At 39.6% G+C, this 22319-nt stretch overlaps 1 protein-coding gene across 2 annotated transcripts in view; it reads left to right on the forward strand.

Moving 5' to 3' along the window:
• The window catches only part of PRKCD (protein kinase C delta), a 58369-nt gene that overhangs the window by 30916 nt on the left and 5134 nt on the right, over window positions 1-22319 (forward strand). Inside the window, exons 2-13 of one of the 2 annotated variants that reach the window (XM_051627160.1) lie at window positions 2916-3050; window positions 6481-6680; window positions 7305-7365; window positions 14919-15075; window positions 15770-15801; window positions 16470-16555; window positions 16925-17054; window positions 17681-17781; window positions 18399-18495; window positions 19929-20062; window positions 20739-20912; window positions 21470-21561. In XM_051627160.1, the coding sequence (XP_051483120.1) occupies window positions 2936-3050; window positions 6481-6680; window positions 7305-7365; window positions 14919-15075; window positions 15770-15801; window positions 16470-16555; window positions 16925-17054; window positions 17681-17781; window positions 18399-18495; window positions 19929-20062; window positions 20739-20912; window positions 21470-21561 (1379 nt within the window). In that variant the 5' untranslated portion in view covers window positions 2916-2935. The remainder of the gene's footprint in view (window positions 1-2915; window positions 3051-6480; window positions 6681-7304; window positions 7366-14918; window positions 15076-15769; window positions 15802-16469; window positions 16556-16924; window positions 17055-17680; window positions 17782-18398; window positions 18496-19928; window positions 20063-20738; window positions 20913-21469; window positions 21562-22319) is intronic. The other variant, XM_051627161.1, reaches the window with a different exon arrangement.

Genomic DNA, 22319 nt, shown 5'->3' on the forward strand with positions numbered 1-22319 from the left:
TCTGTTAATTTAAAGTTAAAGAAGCAAATGTCAAAGCTTTGTATTCTGTTTCCGGACTAACACTGGCTTGAGTCGAGTGGTCTGAGTGCAATCATGCACTTGTTAGTTTAGCTTTGTCAGTGCTTTCCAATTTTTTGTTAGTGTAGTCCCAGATTTACTGAAAATTGTGACTTCTAGCTGGGCTGTCCCTTCCAGCCAGAATTATCCTGCAGTCCTTTGATTCTGTCAAGTAAACTTTCCAGTGGGAGTTACATGCTGACCTACCCAGCTTGGACTACCTATGGCCTGATTGAGTCTTAAAGCTGTTTCACCAGAGGTGAAGGGTGATGAAATCTGGTTTCTTTTAAATCCACATTGAGTAGTAACTCTATGTGATCTGGTGTTGGCAAGTCATGTAGCTAGTCCCTCGAGGGTAGTTCCAAACATAGTGAGTACGGGGTCTTTTGTGCAGCTAAAATGTGTTCCTCGTTAAAACTCTTGATGAGCGTTGAGTTTATGTTGCATTTATGAGAGTGAGGTATCAGGTGGTATTTGTTAATTTTGACAAAAGCTGTCTATTTTTCTTTCTTTATGGGCTCATCTTAATCTTCTATCTTATCAAATGGTGCTCCAAGCTTCAATAACCAGTGGATTAGTGGGGCAGGTTTGTTTTTTTTATTGCAAATGGTGTCCACATAGGGAGATCACATGATGTGCAAATAAAGGTGTCAGGAGCTGTATGCTGTCTTATCATAGAATCATTAAGGTTGGAAGGGACCTCAAAATCATCAAGTTTCAACCCCCCTGCCATGAACAGGGAACCCTACCACCAGACCAGGTTGCACAAAACCTCATCCAACCTGGCCTTAAAAACCTCCAGGGATGGGGCATCAGCAGCCTCCCTGGGCAACCCATTCCAGTTCCTCACCCCCCTTATAGTGAAGAAGTTCTTCCTAATATCTAACCTAAATCTCCCCTCTCTCAGTTTAAAACCATTACCCCTTGTCCTATCACTGTCTTCTCTGATGAAAAGCCCCTCCCCAGCTTTCCTGTAGCCCCTTTCAAGTACTGGAAAGTGCTATAAGGTCTCCCCAGAGTCTTCTCTTCTCTAGGCTGAGCAGCCCCAGCTCTCTCAGCCTGTCTTCATAGATGCTCTGGTCATAGGAGCCATCCCACCAGGTCTCAGTGATGCCAATGAGCTCATAGCCCTGCAGGCTCACCCTCATCTCTAATTCCTCCTGTTTATTCCCCATGCTGTGTGCATTTATATAAAGGCATTTAAGCTTGCTCAAAAGACTCTGATTTCATAGTCTTTTATCTAAATGACTGTTCTGGGACTTTAGAGAGATAAGAGGAATGCTAATTGCTTCTCAGGTTGATGACTTTACATTAAAAAAAATGCAAGCATATGCAGGATTGCTTGAAATGTTCATCCTAGTGCTGCTTGACTGAGCTGGTTAACAATCTACAGTCAAAATGCCAGCTCAGCCCAGTTTAAATTTTGTTTTTTATTCTTCATCATCTCTTCTTGTTACCTTGTTAACTCTCTCCTAATCCCTCCTTCTATTCATCAAATGACTGTTTTCCCTTACCCTTTGGCTGAGTAATTTTTTCTTCACAAAACAATATTGACATACAAGCTACAGGGCTAGCTCCTCTGCTGAAGGTGCTGCAAGTTGTAAACTGAAATCTGCTCTGAATTCAGGAGCTCTTGGGAATGAGGGAAGACTATAGTGAAACACCAGTTTGCTGACTTAGAAATTACAGGTGGTTTGGATTCTTGTACTTCCTGATGGTTTAAATCAGGTGGCACAGAACTGCATTTTTTTTCTGCCTCTTCCCTTTGCCTAATATGTGCAGGTACAGAGGCTCGTGGTTTGAGTCATTAGCTCTGTGATGCTTCCTAGAATTAGTACATTGCCACCTGAAAGCAATGCTTGAACAGAAGTCATGTGATATCATACTTGTTTCAGTTTGGAGGTGGCATCTGGAATGTATGTTGTGGCCCAGTTAAGTATGAAAAATAAAATACACACTTATCCAGTGAAATATCTAGGTTTCAGAAATGTCTGTAACTGCCTTTATGTAAGCGAGTAAGTGTGAACTCTTCTGTATGAACCAATTACTCGGGTTGTTAATGTTGATCACATGCTCACATGCAGTGCAGTTACTTGATCTTGCATCAGGACGTGCTGCCCTTCCTGTACATCTGGTGGTGGGGTTTGCTGCACTGTCTAGAAATGGTATGTAGGTTCAGTAGTTTCTCAGATAATCTTTAAAAATTGACCAATGCTCTTCCTTTTCTCATTTGATTGCCTATTGGGGTTGCCTAGAATTCTGTCTGAGAATTTTAGTGGCTGTGCAGCTATTAAAAAAGAAAATAATGTGTGCGTAAAGAGCAACAAAATAATGTGAGCATTAGATGATTCATTTTCCTCCTTGCATTGAGAGACGTACTGGGAAAGGGTCATGTGGGACAGGCAAAACTCTTATTCCTTTTTTTTTTCCCCAACCCACCTTTCATTCCACTTGTGAGGAAAAACTAAATGCTTTTAAAACCCCCAAACAATCTGTTTGTTAGTTTGTGAACTACTTATTTGATAAGAACGGTTATATACTTGTGTTCTAATGAATAGGGTCTCTGTGTTTAAAAACTGAGCAAGGTCTAAGTCAAAGGCATAACTGCTACTTATTTTTAACAGGAAATGGTGAAAAGGTTGTCTTGAATTCAGTCTTTGATTGTACATGTTACATTCTTCTTGTTTTGGTACATGTCAGTTTGATGCTTTTGGTCTCAAAACCACAGTAAAGACTTGCAAGCTTTAGAGGATGAGTTCTATCAGCTATGAAGGCTCTTGAGAAATGTGTATCACTTTCTTACAAGTCTCAGACCAGGTCTTTTATTCTGTGATTTTCACTTACTTCTTTCTACTTAGGTTGTGTATCATTGTGAGCCATGGCCCCTTTCTTGCGGATATCTTTCAACTCCTTTGAGCTGGGGCCTGTGCAGAATCAAGGGGATCAGCTACAGCCTTTCTGTGCTATCAAGATGAAGGAAGCACTGACTACAGGTGAGGTTACAAATGATGATGCTTTTCTGAATATGAATAAGTTTTTGAGAGATACTGCTGTTTTTCTTAGTCTTTGAATGGTAATGAGTCCTGCTGTTCCTGTCATGCTGACCACTTCAACCTGAGCTTTTCTTTCAGAATGGGAGAAATAATAATGATTTATATCTCTATCCACACCTTAAATCAAGACTTCTTTATTAGTGCTGCCTTGTACTGCAGCCAGAGTGCTTAGCACTTGGTAGGGTAAAGTCTCAGATCTTACTTAGATTCTTGTTTGCTTAGTTTCTTACTTCACCACCAACACACAACGAGTCACAAAATATGTGGTGAGGCAGCTGAAATGTCATTTTTGCTTAGATTAAGGTGAGTTGTGAATTTTACATGGTAAAGGTTTGCAAATGTTAAAGAAAGCATTATTCTCTCCAGTTCTGCAGGTGAGAGGCTGCACTTGCAGAAGCTCTGCGGGGAAAGAGTGGTATAGTAGAGTGCCATGAAGATCTGAACTGCAGCAAGTTTGAGAGAACCATCCTTAAGCATAGAGCAGTAAATGATCTTTATTAGCTTGGGGGATTAGGTATTGATGAGAAGTGTAGTTTGTTGTATTAATTTAGGTGTTTTGGCAGAATTACTTGCTTGGACTGACTTGCACCCAAGGTCTTGTTTGCACCTCCCTGTTCAGCAGGCCCTCAGCCTTCAAAAACTGCTTCTTTACAGAAACTGGGGCAAAGGTTTATAATTTTGTGACATTTAGCTAGAATATATTGTTGTAACCAAACAGGATTAGAGGGAATTGCTGTACTGGGCTAGACCGCAGCCATCTAATCCTGCATTATAGCTCTAGGGATTCACAAAAAATCAAAGAATGCAGGAAAGGGTGAATTTTCCTCTTCCTCACAACGTGCTTGGACTTTCTTTCCCCTTATCTTGGAGATAAAAGGTGCATTGTGACTTTAAATACAAGGCTCAGTGCCCCTCCAGAAAATGTTGTCATCAGGCAAATGTGTTAAGCCCCAAGAAGGCAGTTTACCTGCTGCCCAGATGTGTGGAGGGGTGTTAATGGTCTAAATAAATCCACTTCTGAAAAGTAAAATTGTCCCAACATTACTCCTCTTTGCTTGCACATGTCTTTGAAGTACTGAAAAATGGGGGAGGACAGTGCAGTGAAGGTTGGAGCAGTGACCGGCTGGGGTAATCAGGAAAAGAAACTGATGCTCCTATTATCAGTTTGACAAGGTCTGGATTAACTTTTGAGGGATTTGCATGCTGAAACATGATCAAGGAAAAGCCTATTATAGAGGAAGAAGAAAATAATTTGCCTAGTGATTAGGAATTAAGCAATTTGCAAACATCTAAAATGTTAGTGTTAGCAGAGAAACAAAGGAGGCCTGAATACAGGAGGGCAAGAACAGTGTTCTTCTTAAAGGGTATTCTTTGCTGACACATCTTCATTTGCAGTGTGGTCCATGACAAATCTTGATTAGTCCGATTTTTAATTACAAAAGCAGCATGGCCACTCTGGAAGCTGTTTCCAGTAATTCAGATTACCTCTTTCACTTTTACATAGGGTAAAACTGTAACTGATCAAAGCAGATATTAATTAGCACATGGGAATATGGAGAGTCCTGTGAACAGACTGAAATAGTTCTCTCCCCATCTAAGTATCCTACAAAGAATGTTGCCAAATATTGTGTAATAGTTGGTATTACCAACTGCTGCTTCTGCAAACCCTGAATTATTGTCAAAGGTTCTGCAAATAGATGCGATTTCTCATATGCCCAAGGATGCCTCCTTAAACTTGACTTTTTTGATGGCAGGGATCTGGCTTTAGCAACCCAGAAATACGCTGGTGTAAAAACCTTGCTGTGCAGGCAACCTGCTTTTAATTCCCCCTTGCCTTTATTGTCCATCCTGATAATCTCTAAATTGTGGTTTGTTTGAGCTTTCCCTGTGTGTTTTCACTTTAATATTTCCAAATTCTTCCATAGTCAAGAATACCAAATACAAGGCTCCTGAAATAGGTTTGCATTGCTCAGAACATGAGTTTTTCTTTCTGCAGAGTTCTCCAAATTGAAGATAAAAGCTTTTGACTGAGTAGAGAAGGAATGTTTCAAGTTTGCATTGGAAAGGAGGAGGTCCTCAGGTGTCTGTTTCTGAGCATTTCAGAATGCCTTTTGGCAAGCAGGCTTAGGTCTGCTTGTCAAAGTTGTAGTTTGTAATGCTGCTGTTGGCAGGCATTCCCTAATAAAGGAGTATGAGGACACTCTTTGATACTCTTGTTTGGATAGCTCAGCACAATGGAGTGGAGTGCATCCTGCCAGTTGTTAATGAATAACCACAAAGTTTGCTTTGAGTTTCCAGGAAGATTTTTTTTTAATAATAAGTATCTAATTCTTTCTTCATCAAAATGAGTGTGAAATCTAGTGTTAATTTGAAGAGACAGACCACACTTCAGCTTCTTGGGGGAGGGTTCAACTATCTTATCTGCTTTGATTATTGCCTTGATATCATAAGAACAGATTACATACTTTGGGGGAAAATGGATCATTCAGAGCTGGAGAGACAATTGGAAAGCATTTTTGTTACAGCAAATTATCTTAATAAATAGCAGAAATTGTGCAAAATGTACAAAATTATATTCAGCTTCCTGAGCAGAAATGGGGAATAACTGCCTTGGCAGCAAATCCCAGAGAAAAACTGGGGAAGTGAGCCATCTGATAAGACTAGTGAAGCACTGTAAAACTCCTAAGGGAAGAGTCTGTGGAAATGCTCTTATGGGAGGCTGGATAAATGTTACCCAAAACATTAAGATGTTTTCAAGGTCCTTTCAGCCCTTTCCTTTTTCTTTAACTATACAAGGTCCGCATGGTCTAAAGAGTACAGATAAGGCCTTGTGATATCCTTTAACATTTAGCAGTCATGGCAGAGAGAGAGACTTATGAACAGAGGTGAAATGTTGGGGTAACTTGGAAGTAGATTAAGGAAATGCTTTTCATCTCTCAGCCACTGGTTCCAATTTGAACTAGTTCAGTGTAAGATTTATCTTAATTTATCTCACAGCAGCAGGTATTCACTGTGATCAGACAACATGTCACAGAGATAGATAACAGAAAGCAGCCATGCAAATATACCTGTTAAGTTGTGACTGACTAAACCTTCTGAATTCCAGAATGGGATTTGTCCCTCCTGGTCTCTCTGGCTGCATGTTAACACCTTTTCTGCCTTTGCATGTGCAAGCCCTGTTTGTCAGGGTCAGCTTTGCCTTCCAAGTCACAAATGGTTGAACTGAATATTTAACTTTTGTGCCAACTACAGTACAAGAGATTAAGCCTGCTTTTGTTTTCAGTACAATAATTGTATTTTGTTGAATTGAAGCACTAGAGCTACATGATTTGATTTAACAGTTTCTGTCCTTTTTTTTTGTGGCTTTCAGAGAGAGGAAAAACTCTAGTTCAGAAGAAACCTACCATGTATCCTGAGTGGAAATCCACTTTTGATGCCCACATTTACGAAGGACGGGTGATTCAGATTGTTCTCATGAAAGCAGCAGAGGAGCCATTATCTGAAGTGACTGTAGGTGTGTCAGTCCTGGCAGAGCGGTGCAAGAAGGGCAATGGCAAAGCAGAGTTCTGGGTAAGGAGGAAGATTAATTCCTTAAACTTGCTGGCCTGGTTAAGTTTCTTTCAAGCTGAACGGATGTCTATCCAACTATGAGTGTTCAATCCCTTCAGCATTTCTGAAGCAGGGCTTTAAAGACAATTATTTCAGCAGCATTTGTGAAGCAGGTGATGTAGAACCTAAGTTCAAGAAATTGACACTAAAATTCATGGCATTAGTGTTGGAAATAAGGGCATGTGTCACATTGAGTCCCTATTTTATACAGCCTAGCAGTTTCTGTAGCAAATAGGAGATGTTTAAATTGGATCTGATCATTGTAATTCATCCAGAGAAGAAGAAAGGTGAAGTTAATTCCAAAGCATTTCCACTTGGAATTTCTAATTTTATTTATTTTTATAATAAATTTTAGTTGGCTTGATGCTGCTATAATGTGTATCCTTTAATCCCCATTTTTATTTGTTTTGTTTGTTTGATTTGTTGGGTTTTTTTAATCTTTTGTTACTTTCGTGTTATCTTTTGCATCTTTTCTTGCCCCTGTGTCCCAAACAATCGTTTGTATGTGAAGTCAAGGGCCATGGCATCTTGCCAAGTGTCAAATCCTTTTGTACCCTACTGAGTACAGTATCTTTCTTTCCACAGCTGGACCTACAACCTCAGGGGAAGGTGCTGATGGCTGTGCAGTATTTTTTGGAAGATGCAGGTAATGTCAAGCATTTATTTCAGTTAGTTATTTAAACACACCTAGAGTACTGAGTAGAATGTTCTGATTTTATTAATTTGCCTTGTAGGGGTTTTTTTGTTATGTGGAGCCATGGCTGCATTTGTTCATTTCTAAATGCCTTTGTGCCCTTATTGCTGTTGCATTCAGCCACTTTTGGCTCATTAATATGTCTGGCCTCATGTTTTGATCTGAAAGCAAAGATACTGTCAGTTCCTTTTTGGGTGCAAAGAAGTTAAATCTCTTGTTCTAGTTTGTGTGGCTAAGGTCTTTTTTGTGGACTGGGGAACTGGGTCAGAGTTTCCTGGGATGCAGATGTCATACTCATTAATCACAGAAACTGCTTGTAGCAATGAGTGAAGGGTTAAGTGTTAAAATGCAAATCTAGTCAATGTTCTGCCATATCAGTTTAAAAAGTGAACAACCTGAACGTGCCAGAAATCTACACACACTATTTGGAGAAGAAACTAGGAGGTAAGAGAAAATAGTCAATTATGAGAGGGGAAGCTTTGAGTACAGTAATAAAACCAATATTTTGGCAGGGATTTGTGTATCTGTGGAATTATTTCCTAAAGGAAATGCTGTAAACCTCACAGCTTGCTTAGCTAGTGGTTAAATTTTCCCATACTAGAAGTTATGAAGCAGCTGTTTATTGGGAATTGAACTGGTCTAACATATTAGTCTAACAGTCTTACATGGTCTGATACTGTGTGTTTGTAAATAGTAAGTGGCAAGAGTAAGCAGTAAGTTTTAAAGCATTGGTGGTTCCCCCTCCCCCCCCCCCCCGTAGGTATACAGGGAACATATCTCTGCTCTCATAGAACAAGTTAATTGTGAAGTTACCCTACTTTTTTTTTTTTTACCATATGTGCAATCTGTGTAGCAGTTACTAGAAAAGAAAGAATGTGATATGCAGGAGGTGACATTTCAGAGTTGACATTTTTGGAATGGCAAAAAAGCAACCTATACACTCATTATTTTGGTCTCCTTGATAAAAACTCTTTAAAGCAGAATATTAAAAACCTGTGTGCTTCTGAAGAGCCTGTCAGTAAGGGTGCTTCCCTGAAGATGAAAAGCTCTGTGTTTATGCGCCACTAGTATTCTGGTTTGCATTTAAACTGTTGTGAGCCATTATTTTAGAAAACCACTGTCTTGGATTTTGTCATGGCTTTCCTGTGCAAGGCAGTTTCATGAGGCAGTGGTATGAGAATCTCCCTATTTAATGAGAAATACAGAATTCCATTTGTCCAGGAAACTTAAAAGTTTCTCAACCAACTTCAGTGTTCTCAGTTGTGTATTTGATGAGGCTGAAGCATATCTCCTCCCCTGCACACAGAGATGAGGAGCAGCAGGCGTGGGATAAGTGAAAACCTGTAATTTGCTGTTAGTGGGAGAGTAAAAGACCTGTGTGCTCTCACTATGAAAATAATTGTACTTAGTTATTGATGAAAATAATTTAAATATAGATAGAATGTGGTTGCAATGACTTCCATTGCATTTATTAGGGATTTCAGATGGTAGTGGATGAAGCCTAAATACCAAACAGATCATAAGGTCATGCAATCATACTCTAATTGGCAAGTTGAGGTGTGCATGTTAATGTTCTCATTAGACCTTCTACTTGTTCCAAAACTAGCATTTCAGTTGTTCCATGGTTGTTTGAAGGTTTTGCTGCCGTTAGTATCTCTGAGTTATAGGTGCTACCTTTTGTTTGAAAAACTCCAAGCACTTTGCAGAAGTCGATTTGCATTTTGCAAATTCTTTCTTTGGCTTGTTTTATGAACAAAAGCTGTTGGGTTTTAACCTTTCGTTCTAAGTAGCAAGTATTCTGCCATCCTTAGAGAAAGCTGCTTTTCTCTGCTTTGATGGTTGGCAGCAGTACTGAGAAGTAAGATATATTATTAGAGAAAAAAAATTCATGGAATAAACTGGTATTAAATTTTGCTTCATGGTAGGCTACACTGAGACATTCCTGTATATATATTCTTTTTTGCAGAGGAGGGCCTGGGCAGTTAATTTAGTGCTATATGTGAAAAGTCTTCACTGTCTCAGAGGAATTTTTTTCTTTCTGGACCCTGTAAAATGGGGATTGCAGAGCCCTGGCTTAGAGCTGTCAAAGAACTTTTTCAGTTTTCTGTCTTGTGATTTGAAAATGAGCTTGTGCTGGAAATGGAAAGTTTTTCTTCTGATGTGTGTGCAACATGAGAACAGGGTGTTGACCCCCATTTTCAGTTCAGAATATTGTTTTCTTTCTGCCCCTCCTTCTCCAGTAGTATTGAAACCAGGTTATAAATCTGTAGACCAGCTTTAGTTTTAATATGTAGGAGCTGCAGTATGTTTAATGCTTTGCTTGATCTTTGTTTATTCAAATGTACTTAATGACATATCGAGTAAGAAAACCCAGGATCACAGAGTGCTGAGTGTCTTGGGAGGTGTTAGCTGCCTTGGAGGCTTTGGAATGATGTTTGGGTCTTGGGTTTGAATTCTGAATTGCTGTTACACTGGCTTCAGCTTCCTGCAGACCGGGTTAGTGAGTTCTTTCCTTAAAATGCAGTTTGATGTATCAGAAGGTGAGTGATTTGCATGTAGACTTCTGGTATCTCAAATTATCGGATTTCTGGGAGAAGAACACGAACCAGAGAGCTGCATATATTTTAAATTATATTTAATTTTTTAAACATATATTTTGAATATGTTTTTCTCTGTGTGTGTTGAGATGAGTGTTGGGGATGTATGAGATTATAGAAGATTTCCGAAGCATCTGTGAAAAATAATAGGGTAAATAATAGATTTGGTATAACAGTCTGCATATAGTATGGGTCTAAATCAAGATTTGAAGCAAGTTTCTCTGTGTTGGGGAAGGATTATTATGTTATTAGTAAATAATAACGATGGGGCCTGAAAAGCCAGAACTGGACATTATAACTGTAAATGAACAATCTGGTATGATTTAATCACCTGAGAAAATTCTGTTTCTAGAAAGATGTGATAGCTATTCAGTGGTATCTGCTTTAATCTGCATCTAGAAGTATGAATGTATGGACTTCATAAAAAAAAAGTTCTGGCTAATTTTCTTCAAGAAAGTAAAACATTTTCAGATGTAATAATTTTTTAAACACAAAGTTACCAGTGTATCTGGTTGGGAAGGTCACTAAGGTGTTGTGTAGAGCAGAGAAAATTGGATATAGTTTATATCTTTACAAGAAATTTCACTTAGATGGTGTATTTTTAAAGGCTGGTTTTACTGTGCTTTTGTCATTTAAAATACAATACATATTGTAATCTAAAAAAGAAAAATGAGGACTTCGTTCATTTATTTAGAGGAGCAGGTAAGATGTCCTGTGAGTGTCCCAGTCCCTGTGCAGAAGAGAACATAACATGCTAGTAATTTCTCTCACAGTAGAAATGCATACACTATTGCATGTAGTATATATATCTTTTCATTAAAATGCTACTAAGAGTTTGCAACACCGGTTCTGACTTGCAGTGTACCGGCTTTGGGCTGAGGTAGGCAATTTGAGATTGTGTGGCAGCTCTGACTCAAGTACTCTTGACTTCTACAATAGCAAATGGCTGATACTGAAATACCAGCAGCATAAAATCCAAAATTACTGAGGATGGAGTAGACGGTTAAAAAAGAAAAAGAGTGAGAAAGAGAGAAATACATACCAATAATAATAGCCTGCCTGTAAATGAAATGTTGTGCTAATGACAAAGTCAAAAGTATTTAGCATAGCAAGTTCATGTCACAGAAATGTAGACTTGTATTTCTGTGAATGTTCATGGGTAGGTTCCTTTGCCTTTGTTTTGGTTTTTTGTACGGATGATCTGTAAAGCAAAATTCTCCAGGACCAAGTTAAAGAGCAGATTTCCTCTGAGGCAGCTCATGCCAAGAGTCTCCTTTGTGAGGAACAAGCTTTCCTTTTTAATGATTACTCTGTGAGATTAATATTTTTCTTGACCTGAAGGCACACTTTACAAAGCCAAGTGCAAGGCAGAAGAGCAGCAGAAGGGGATACTGAACAGAAATGTTAGTAGATTTTGTAATTTATTATAATGTTTCAGGCAAACCTCAACTTGGGCAGCCAGTTAACTCAGAAAATGTTTTGCCTGTCCATGTTTGAAGTCCTGGTTCTCAGTTTCTGACAGCAGCACTGTTAATCTTTCTTCCGTTCACAATCAGAAACATGAAATGCACAAGTTAAATGAAAAATGAACTTTGAAGACGGTAAATATTTTTTCTGTGGTTTCATTTTAAAATTCTAGTGGGGTTATTCTGGAGGTTGTTTTATTTTTTCCCTGAACTTTTGAGGTTCCGTTGAGACAATTTGACATCTCGCCTTGAGAGTTATTAAGTTCAGCAGAGGCCTAGCAATATTGTTTTAGCAAATGTTTTCCAGACTGTGGGTGGCATGTTACATTAGTGGCTGTAAGAACTGTGAAATATTCAGCAGGACTGGTGCTGCAATTAAGTAGTGTTAAGCACTGCTATGTTTAGAGCACTTCTGGAGAAGTACACGGTCAAGTCACAGATGTGCTTAATGATTTAATGGACATACAGCAGGGAGGAGTTCTGGCTGCTTTTGTCAGATCAGCTGCAAGTTTTAAGAGGGGACCTTGAAATACATCAGTAATGATAAATATTAACCACAGTTCTCAATAGAGGAAATAGATTATGTTTAATGGTGTGTGCTGGGTCCAAAACAATTAATTTCAGGTCCAGGCTGCAGGGGTCACTTGGATTCTAGTTGCTGATTCAGCTGTGCTGTACATGACTGTTTCTGACCCTTTGCCAGTCCAGGACAAGTTTTTCATCAGTGGAAATCCTGGCTTGCTGGGAGAGGGAAGCAAAGGCTTTCCCTTTGTGTTTCTCCCCGCTGCTTGCCCTTACCCTGCATCCCTGCAGTCACTTGGGAATTTACCTCCTTGAAATTGTCAATTCTCTCTGCATCTTTGCAGTAAAGCCTCTGTTCCCCAGTTGAGTCCATGGTTGGCTGAATTTTGTAAACCTTCTGGGGGATACACATTAAAGGTAATTTACACATTAAAGATAACTTGCTAAACACACCCGCAGCAAATTGAAATGAAGTGCTCTCAGTTCAGAGCCACCTCAGTTCCAAGTGCACTTGACTTACAGCTGCTGTCCAAACCTCTCTGCTTCTTCTGAAGCATGCAAAAATGTTTTGAGCTATATTTTGATATATTGGTTGGTTTTGGCAGAGGTGTTTAATAAGGCAGCTGGTTGTGAAGACTGTGTGTTCTCACATGCAGATTTTGAAATTTTGCTGTGCTCAAGGTTTCTTCACAACTAAGTCTGTTTAAGGAAAGTGGGTTTTTAAATTTTTTTTTTCTTTGTACAAACTGAAGTGGTTAGTTTATTAATTGCCTTCTCAAGAAACAGATGCCAGTCTCACATATTTTTATTAGGTTCAATGTCAGTGTTCCAGACACGGAGGTAACACCCCAGTTTCCCATACCCTGATCAGGTTTTGTCAGAGAATTCTGCATGCAGTGTCACCAATGCTACAATGCACTTACAGCAGTGCTACAAGTATTTCAGCATAAGGGAAGGCTGTGTCCTGTTCGTCCTGTTAGTTTCTTACTAAGCCCTTGGTCTGCTTGTGTTATAGACTGTAGGAGAGAGGCTTTTGTCCCTTAATCTGCTCCATCACAGGTTATCTCCTCAGAATACATGCTATAAAGCATCACACCTTTCTCTGCTTTGTTGCTGCTACTGATTAAATCACCCATATGAAGACATCCTTTTCATGCAGCAAACAATATGAGATAACACTGACTCCCAACAGCATTTGCCTTGCACACACGTTTCAGTGTGTGGTTTCCCTGAAGCACTGAGGAACAGTCAGTGGGTGAGGTCTGTGTGTTTGCTTGGCAGGATTAAACAAAGAGATAGCACTGTTTGCAGACTTCCAGCAGTCTGCACTTCCAGTGCAGCAGCTGATGGGAGTTTTTGTTGGGTGAACTCAGTAGCCTGAACAGCAGAAATGAATCCTATTCTGGAGAGGAAGAGGTAGCTCAGTGGCATATGTAGTGCCAGGGTGCCATGGTGCATGTGGTGAGGGGAGGCAGGGTGGGTTTTTCTCTGAACCAGATGGCCAGTTTCTCAGAAAAGTGCATTAATACCTAGTGGCAAAACCCTGGGATCTTTTTTGATCTTTCTTTTCATTAATAGGATCAAAATGGAATCAAATGAGAGATTGTATTCCAGGGTCAGCTGTCTTTTGGAAAAGCAGTGGCGGCAGCCAGCTAATAAAATGACAAAATGTCCAGATCGGGACCCACTGGCCAGAGTTGATCAGTTTCCCATTGCTGATTCAAGGCTTTACCTTCTCCTGCTGGATGGGATTGTCCCTCACCAGCTCCTCTCTATTGACAAGAAACACATCCTAGGGTTAACAGTCTCTTTTGGTACCCCTCCATGGGGTTACCTCTGTTGCAAACTCCTCCTGTTATTTTCAAAATGTATAAGTAAGAAGATATAGTCTGAGTTGTGGCTGAAAGATTGAGACACAAAATACTAATTTTTTTAAGAGAAACTCAGAAGTTTCCTTGGAAATGAGTGGAAATAATTATAACCTGTAATAAAGGACTCACGTAAGCCAGGTGGAAGCAGAGCCTGAGAATTTTTTTGTTGTTTTATTTCTTGGCTCATACTATATGAAATCACTATGGATCTAGGTTTTAGATGCTGCAATATGTACATAGTATATACTGTTATTGCTATAGCATTATGGAGTAATATACACTATAACTTCATGGGGGGTGGGACAGAGAGGAGTGAGACTGGGACATGTTGACAGACATCAAGAGTTGTTTTGAGGTAGCATAATGGAAATGACTAATTGAAAATCTCATTTGTCCTCACTGCTTAATGATGCTGGAGGCTGGAAGAAAGCCATCTTACAGTAATTTGTCTGGTGGTGACTCAGGGAGTCCTGCAGCCCTTCACCTGCATTTTTGCTGTAGTCCTGCTTCAGGAGGGCACATGGAGCAGGAGCAGGAAAAGACTTCTTCAGAAGGAGAAGACCCTCCTGTTTCCAATAAAATATTTACTTCTCTTCTATGTGAATCACAGAATCATGGAATCACAGAATGTGTGGGGTTGGAAGGGACCTTTAAAGGTCATCTAGTCCAGCCCCAGCAGTGCACAGAGACCTTTTTGACTAGTAATGTATAGGAGCTTCTATTTTTTTTCAAGAAAACACTGTGATTTTAATTTCTCTAGCAAGACTTTGCTCCATTCCTGCTTCTTCCTCTCAGCTCATTTGCTGAAGGCTTCTTCTGAATGAGCAGGAGAGGGAAGTGCTTGCAAAGAAGGACCTGGAGACACCTTGGGAAGCACTGTGTACATCTCCCACCCTTGCTGGACTGAAAGTCTGCAGCATGCAGGTGTAAAATAAACAGCAACACGAGTCTGAAACAGAAAAACAAATGGAATGTTTTTGGAGAAACAAATATTAATCTTCGTAATACCTGAAAATTATTAAAAATGTGTCTTCTTGTCTCTCCCTTAGATTGCAAACAGTCAATGAGGGAAGGTGAGGGGACAGTGACTATCAACAGGAGAGGAGCTATCAAGCAAGCCAAAATCCACTACATCAAAAATCATGAATTTATTGCTACTTTCTTTGGACAACCAACATTTTGCTCTGTCTGCAAAGACTTTGTATGGTAAGAAGGAAAGGCTAAGCTCTCCCCATCTGGAGAGTAACTAATTGCACAATTCCCTTCAGGTATATAGAGACAAAACATGACATGTAAATTCACGTGTTGGGAAATGTAAATAATATCTTTACTAAGAGTATTGTTATACCTAAGAACTATAGTTTTCTCTTTCACATTGGAAAAATAGAACTTGAACATTTTTGCCACTGAAATAATTGGTGAAAGTTCTTCAGCATCAAGTGAGATCAGGCCTGTGATGAACAGCAGCTCTTTCAGAAGAGGGAGGTGGGTGGATCTGAGAAAATAATGCTCAGACTTCAGGATGCAAAGTGGCTGATAGCAGAGTAAAGGCCCATCAAGGGCAAGAAGCTGGAGCTCGTGCATAGTAAAGCCATTTTCATAGCAAGTTAGATCAGGAGAATTTCCCGTGTGATTGAAACCTTGTCTTTCCTGGGTTTCCCTCTTAATTTGCTGGTCTATCAAAACACGCTGCCTTATCTTCTGAACTTTGCCTTCCTAAGAGAGGATTCTGAATAGAAGTCAGACTAGTTTTTAATTGGAAAAAAAATATTTTCACAAAGGACTGATTGATTAACATGGTAAAAATAAATTTAAAAAAACCCAACAACAACAAACAGCCACCTTTCATTCCAGCATATATATACTTTAATGATTTCCTTCTTTATATTTTGTTTTTCAGGGGACTCAACAAGCAGGGATACAAATGTAGGCGTAAGTTAATTTTATTTTTTTCTTCTGCTGCTTTCCACATTAGCCTGTATATTTAATAGTTATTGTGGAAAAACTGTTTGAAAATGTGCATGGCACAGTGCATCATAGCTATAGGTAGCAGTAGATAGTAAACATCAGTTTTGCATAATAACCTAGGGCTGTCTAATTATGATCCCTACTTCAGTTTTTAGTATAAGGATTTAGACTTAACTAGTCTTCTCATAAGTTTTTAAGGCTCCTGGAAAGTTGCACACATTTCTGAGAGCATTTTTATGAAACCTTTTCTAAAATTAATTACAATTATTTTGGGGTTTTACAGCTGAATTGAAAAGCACTTTTGACTTAGCATAGATTTCTGTGTGAGACTCCAAATAGTAGGGGAGGTATCAAAGGGTCAAACTCAAAAGCACAGTATTGTCCTCCTGTTATCAACTGCTGGTGACATTTCCTAATGGTGACAGATTTAGTTTAGAAATAGAGGACATGGAAAAGGAAAATGCTTCCCCAAGATGCTTTAAAAAGTCCACCTTGATAGAAAAGAGAGGTTTTGGTGTATATAGGATGCTGGAAAGGAGTGTTTGTCACATTATGCTGTGGAATCTGAACACCTCATCCCATGTATTTATTATCTGAAGGAATCCTTTTTTTTTCTTGTGCATGTCTTGAAGAATGCAATGCTGCTATTCATAAGAAATGTATTGATAAAATCATTGGGAGGTGTACTGGTACTGCAGCCAACAGCAGGGACACAATGGTAAGAGCTGAAACAGTATATTTAGAATGTAATTGTGTAATTAAACACTCCTGAACTAACAAAACCTTGTATAGAAACAGCCAAGCCCATTTGGGAGGTGCTTGGCTGTACAAGCCAAGTTCATGTCTCCTCTTCAACATTGTATGTAAATAAGTAGTGGATGAAGCTTTAAAGCAAGAAAAATTGTTAAAAGCCCTGCAAGGGGGTGGGTGGTATTTGATGGGCAGATTCTTTCCATGCTAGACAAGGGATATTAAGGCTGGGGTATTCAAGATAAAATTGTTGTAGCTTTGTAATATCCAAGCTGTTTTCTGTAAGAAGCTGGTCCTGTTTTGGGTAGAGAACCCTCACCCCTCTCCCTGTCCTCAGTTTCAGAAGGAACGTTTCAACATTGACATGCCTCATCGCTTCAAAGTTTACAACTACATGAGCCCCACCTTCTGTGACCACTGCGGCAGCCTGCTCTGGGGGCTGGTCAAACAAGGACTCAAATGTGAAGGTACAGAGGAGTGAGGGCAGCTGGGACCTCTCCATGCTGTGCCAGTGTAGTCTCTGCCCCCCACCAGGGAGCAGCTCTTGCTGCACACTGTGCATCTGTGTGTTGCACAGAGCAGGACTCATCTCATCCATGTGGGGCTGAAAAAGCTTTTGTACTAGAGAGAGACAAACAGGCACTTGGCTCCTCTGACAGCTCAGCCAAGATGGGCTTCTAAGGCACTGAGAAAACATGCTGCAGAGGTGTGATCTGGAGCATAATCAAAATTACTGCTGTGGGAATAGCTGAAATTGGGTGAGTCTGACTGAAGGGAGCACCTTGAAGTGTAGTCAAAGTGTTTACTGTAAATACCAGGTTTGTAATTCTCCCACAAAAAGGCAGTGTGCTCTTCATTGTAACAGACTTTGAGAGGGATGTAATGACAATTGAGGCTTTTACCTTTTGAACAACTTTTATAGCCTTCACTGAGTTACGGATTAATATTGCAGTTTTATTAATGATAGATCCATGTCCAATCTGGTCTTATAATAAGGTTTCTTAACAGCCCTTTTTTCTTGTAATGTCAGACAGTATTTTCCTGAAGCTTGAAGCTTCAGGAAAAAACAAGAAATACCCTATATTTCTTACAGAATGTGGGATGAATGTGCATCATAAGTGCCAGAAGAAGGTGGCAAACTTATGTGGAATAAACCAGAAGTTGCTAGCTGAAGCTTTAAATCAAGTTAGCCAGGTATGCTTTGTTGCTATTTGACAGGTAATTGCTTGTTTGCAGAGTGTTTTGGGGTTTTTACTTTGACTGCATCACTTTTATGGGCAACTGAGTTTGGTATGGAGGAAATGCAAAGTTTTCTCTTTTTTTCATTTGGCCTGTAAAGAGACTTAACAAAGATGCCAATAGCATAAAGTTGAAATTTGAAATTTCAGAAAAAAATCCCACTTAACAAGGAATTTTTTAGAAAGTGTGTGGTTTCCTGAAATCTGGCTTTGTTCTTCTGTGGTGCCAATATATCCAAGGGAACATTTTCCCCACAGTTTAAATTCTTTCCACCGTGGATTCAAACTATTACATGTTTAATAATTTTGCAATGAACAAAACACCACAGCCTGTTCAGGAATTTCAATGATGTATTTTCTTGCAGTGAAGGAAGTAAAGCAATTGGCTGGTCTGAACCTGTGAAGAATGTGACTAAATAGTCTAGGAACCAGACTTCTTGAGAAAAGACATGTACTAGGCATTTGAAAAAACAAAAGCTTATCCTGCCATCATGTTACATTTAACAGTTGTCATTCTTAGTATTTCCAAAGTAATACTGCAAATATAATTTCAAATGTTCCCCTTCTCCTCAGAAATCTACACGAAGGTCTGATTCTGGATCTGTAGAAAGTGTTGGTATTTATCAAGATTTTGATAAGAAACCCAGAGCTCCAGGAGGAGATACAACAGGTGAGAAAAAATACAATGTTTTAATTTAGCCATTTACCTACCAGACTACACAAACTAACAATTCAAATAGTTATTAATTCTTGTCTGATGTTAGACAATTATTTTTAGTAAACACGGTTAAAGAACGTGCATGTGTTCATTTTTACCTTCTCCCAACCACTTATATAACCTTTGAAGAACCTTTAGTTTTCCGTCCATGAGTAAACCCACATTTCTGCAAAAAATGCTTTGCTCTTTGCAGGAGGGAGGGAAGAATGTTGCCTGCTTTACTCCCTGGAACTGATGGTGCCTTGCTAACCAGACACACACATGCAACACTCTTCTCTCCCTCCTGTAACTGAACTGTCACACATCATTAATTTTCTTGATTTGTTCACAAACCATTAGAAAACAATGAGAAGTGCTATCTAGTTTATGATGCAAGTAGCCAAAATACTACTTGAGATTAAACAGCTGAAATTGTTTCAGTAGTAGCTTGAATCCTATCTCTAGAGGTCCAGAGTAAGGCTTTGTGTATGGTTTTACCATTGCTAAAGAGTTCTGCCATTATATAAGCCTTATTTTCCTAACTGCTAACCTATGATAATTTATGCAAAATTAAATACAACAGTCAAAGGAACTTTTTACCAGATGAAAATTACCAGGCTCAGTGAGAGATAATGGGTGGTTTGGAGTGGCACAAGATTTTATATGTTCACCCATGCATTCAATTACTTCTGTTGAAATGCCCATTAAGAAAATTATTTTTATATTACTTAACATGCTTGTTCTGGTTTGCCAGAACAGACAAAACAACTCTTGCAAAGGTGGGTTTGTTTAATACAAAGCCAGAGTGATTCCTCCCTGGGTTATGGCAGATGCTGGGCAGCTTATGAGGGGTACGTGGTATCATCTCATGATTATCTTCAGTGTCTTGTTGGTGACCCAGCAGATCTGTGTAGCAGAGGTCAAGAAAAAAAGAGTACAGTTATTAATTTTAGGATATAATCAGGATTAACCTATATCATCATGCTTCTTAGCCAGCATTGGGCATAAACTGGATCTTTTTATGTCCTCTCTGCTTAGGCTGAGGGATGAGCCTGTTCTGCTAACAGAAGAGAAATAATTTGTTTTGAGCAGTCCTTGTAAAGTATCTTTTTCTACAAATTATGCTGTGTAATCGTAGTCATAAGGGAAAATTAGGGCTTTTGATTTTTATAATTCAAATCAATCCCAAATAATCACAGATTGAATTCAAATCCAACACTACCAAGCATGTTCTAGTAATTTAAACTTTGTTATAAACTACAGGAATTGACCCTTATGTTTAGATTTGTTGGTATTCCAGCAGCAGATGCATTGAAATACCATGTCAGTGCTTCATTCTTAGCAGGGGCTCAGAGTCCTGCAGTATTTCTGCTTCTGTTGAACTTTAAACTCCTTGTTTCAATTAGCAGATTGCAGCGAGTACGATAAGCTCTGGGAGGGAAGCACAGCCAAGACGGCCTCACGAATTGCAAGCAGGAGAAAATTCAACATAGACAGCTTTGTCTTCCATAAAGTTCTAGGGAAAGGAAGTTTTGGAAAGGTATGTATCAAACTTGTAGAGCTTAAGGTGATTCCCTTGCTTGATCTCTGCAATATGAGGAGCTATTTTCATTAATTTCTGGTTAATTTCATTTCTGGTTAATGGAATGATTACATGTGGGTAGATGATCTTTCAGCAGCATGGAATAAAGCCATCTTTGTCAAAGAGGCTGGATGAATGATGATGCCTGAATCTTGTCTAACTCAAAAGTGGTCCATAATGCACAACAGTTTTTCAGTTACTTAGTACTGAGGCAGTGGAATTGCCCTTGATGCACCATGGTGCAAGGGGATGTTTTATGTTTGTACACCGTGTCATGCTCCAGTGTGCTGGTGGGGGGAGATGTGGGAGAGCAAGAGAAGGTGTCTGCTGTGGCCTCTGCAACTGCAGCTCTAATGAAGGAACAGGCTTTGCACATCTTCTCTTCATACACTGACAAGACATTGACAGAAAAACTGCCCTGGAAGCTGTGCCTGTGTTACGTGGTCCTTGAGCCCTGCCTCATCATCTCTAAGCCCAGCAACTTCACCTTCCCAAATGTCACTCGTCTTTCCCATTTAAATGTTTTTTTAATTGTCATGGCACCTGCTATGAACACCTTGAACTTTCCTTTACTAACACCATCAGTAACAGTCTTCCCTACACATGCTGTAACCTCATCTTTTGTCTTTTGTAGGTTCTGCTTGCTGAGCTGAAAGGGAAGAATGAATTCTTTGCTATCAAAGCTCTGAAAAAAGATGTGGTGCTAATTGATGACGATGTGGAATGTACCATGGTGGAAAAGCGGGTCCTTGCACTTGCATGGGAAAACCCATTTCTCACACATCTTTACTGCACATTTCAGACAAAGGTAAGAAAAAAAGCCCAATGGCAACAGCAACTCAACAGGTTTAGCCTTTCATTGGATTCTGTTGCCAGCAGTCAAGTGAAAGTAGGTGATGCAAGAAGTAAATTCCCTTTTCCTGTGCCCTGTGCAATAGTCCACAGGCCTTGTGGAAAGTAAATGTGATCCCCAGATATGTTGATGAGAACTGAATGAGACCACAGAAGCATCTGTGCAATCTGCAGTAAGAAGCAGTTGATTTAAATCCTTGATCTGAGCTTTACCCTCAGTGAGGGGGGTGAAAAGGTAACTGTCACAGGTAGAAGTCAATTAAGTCTATTTAAATGTGTATTTTTATTAAGTCTAGAACTCCACACAACACAAGATCAGCTACTTAGCTTTACAGTACAAGACCTGGTTACTCAAGTCTGGAGGAGCTTCATACACTCTTAGGGGTGCATGAAATAGAGATACTTGAGGAGGGGAAGAGAGTGGCTGCTTGGTCCCCAGTAGCCGCATCACTGCTTCGTTTGTGGTTCATTGCATCAGTCATTTTTCCATTCTCTTGTTTTTTTTGCAAACAGGATCATCTGTTCTTCGTCATGGAGTTCCTGAATGGGGGAGATCTGATGTTCCACATACAAGACAAGGGGCGTTTTGATCTCTACAGAGCAACGTAAGTCCACACCCCCTCAGTCCCTACCTCCAGGAATTATTTTAAGTCTCTCTGGTTTAGTGCTTCTAATTCTGCACCACTTACCAGTCCTCAAGGTTCAGTGGCTGATGATTGAAAAGGCATTTTTAGACACTGGTTTAATACAATGAAGAAGCTCACTTAATGATGTGTGGAGTTGGGATTTGTTAATTTACATAGCAGTGTGATGTTTTACTTTGTGGGCTGCTTGTAGCTAGAGATGGTAAACTGCAACACAAGCCAGCAATGAGGAGCACAGTTCCAGTGTCCCTTAGGACAGTATTTGGATGGAAGATTTGGAAAACAGCATAGGAATAAAACCCCAACACTTGTATTACTAGTATTGCTAAGTTGACATGCTAGTACAGAAGGATAACCTGCACATTCCACAGGATACCAATAAAATGAGTAAGTGCTTTGTTGAGCAAGTGCAATTGTGTCAGATCCCTATGGCTTAAAGGTTGTTGAAGCTGAAGACTTAGTGCACATTTATTGTATTATTGCTACTTTCCCTATCATCTTTCTTAGTCTCAGATCAGTTTCTACTTCTCTTACCCAAATCCACGGGGGTTTTAATTCTATCATTAAAAGTAACAGTGCAGGGGATTGGAGCTACAGGAAGCACCAGTGCTGCTGTTTAACCAGACTGGAAAAATCACTTGTTACTGGGCACTGTCCTAAGGAACACGGACTGGATGGGGTCAGGTCAAGGGGTCTGGCATAAATGGGTAGCAGCCAGC

The sequence above is a fragment of the Apus apus genome, chromosome 9, assembly GCF_020740795.1.
Source record: "Apus apus isolate bApuApu2 chromosome 9, bApuApu2.pri.cur, whole genome shotgun sequence".
Classification (NCBI taxonomy): Eukaryota; Metazoa; Chordata; class Aves; order Apodiformes; family Apodidae; genus Apus; species Apus apus.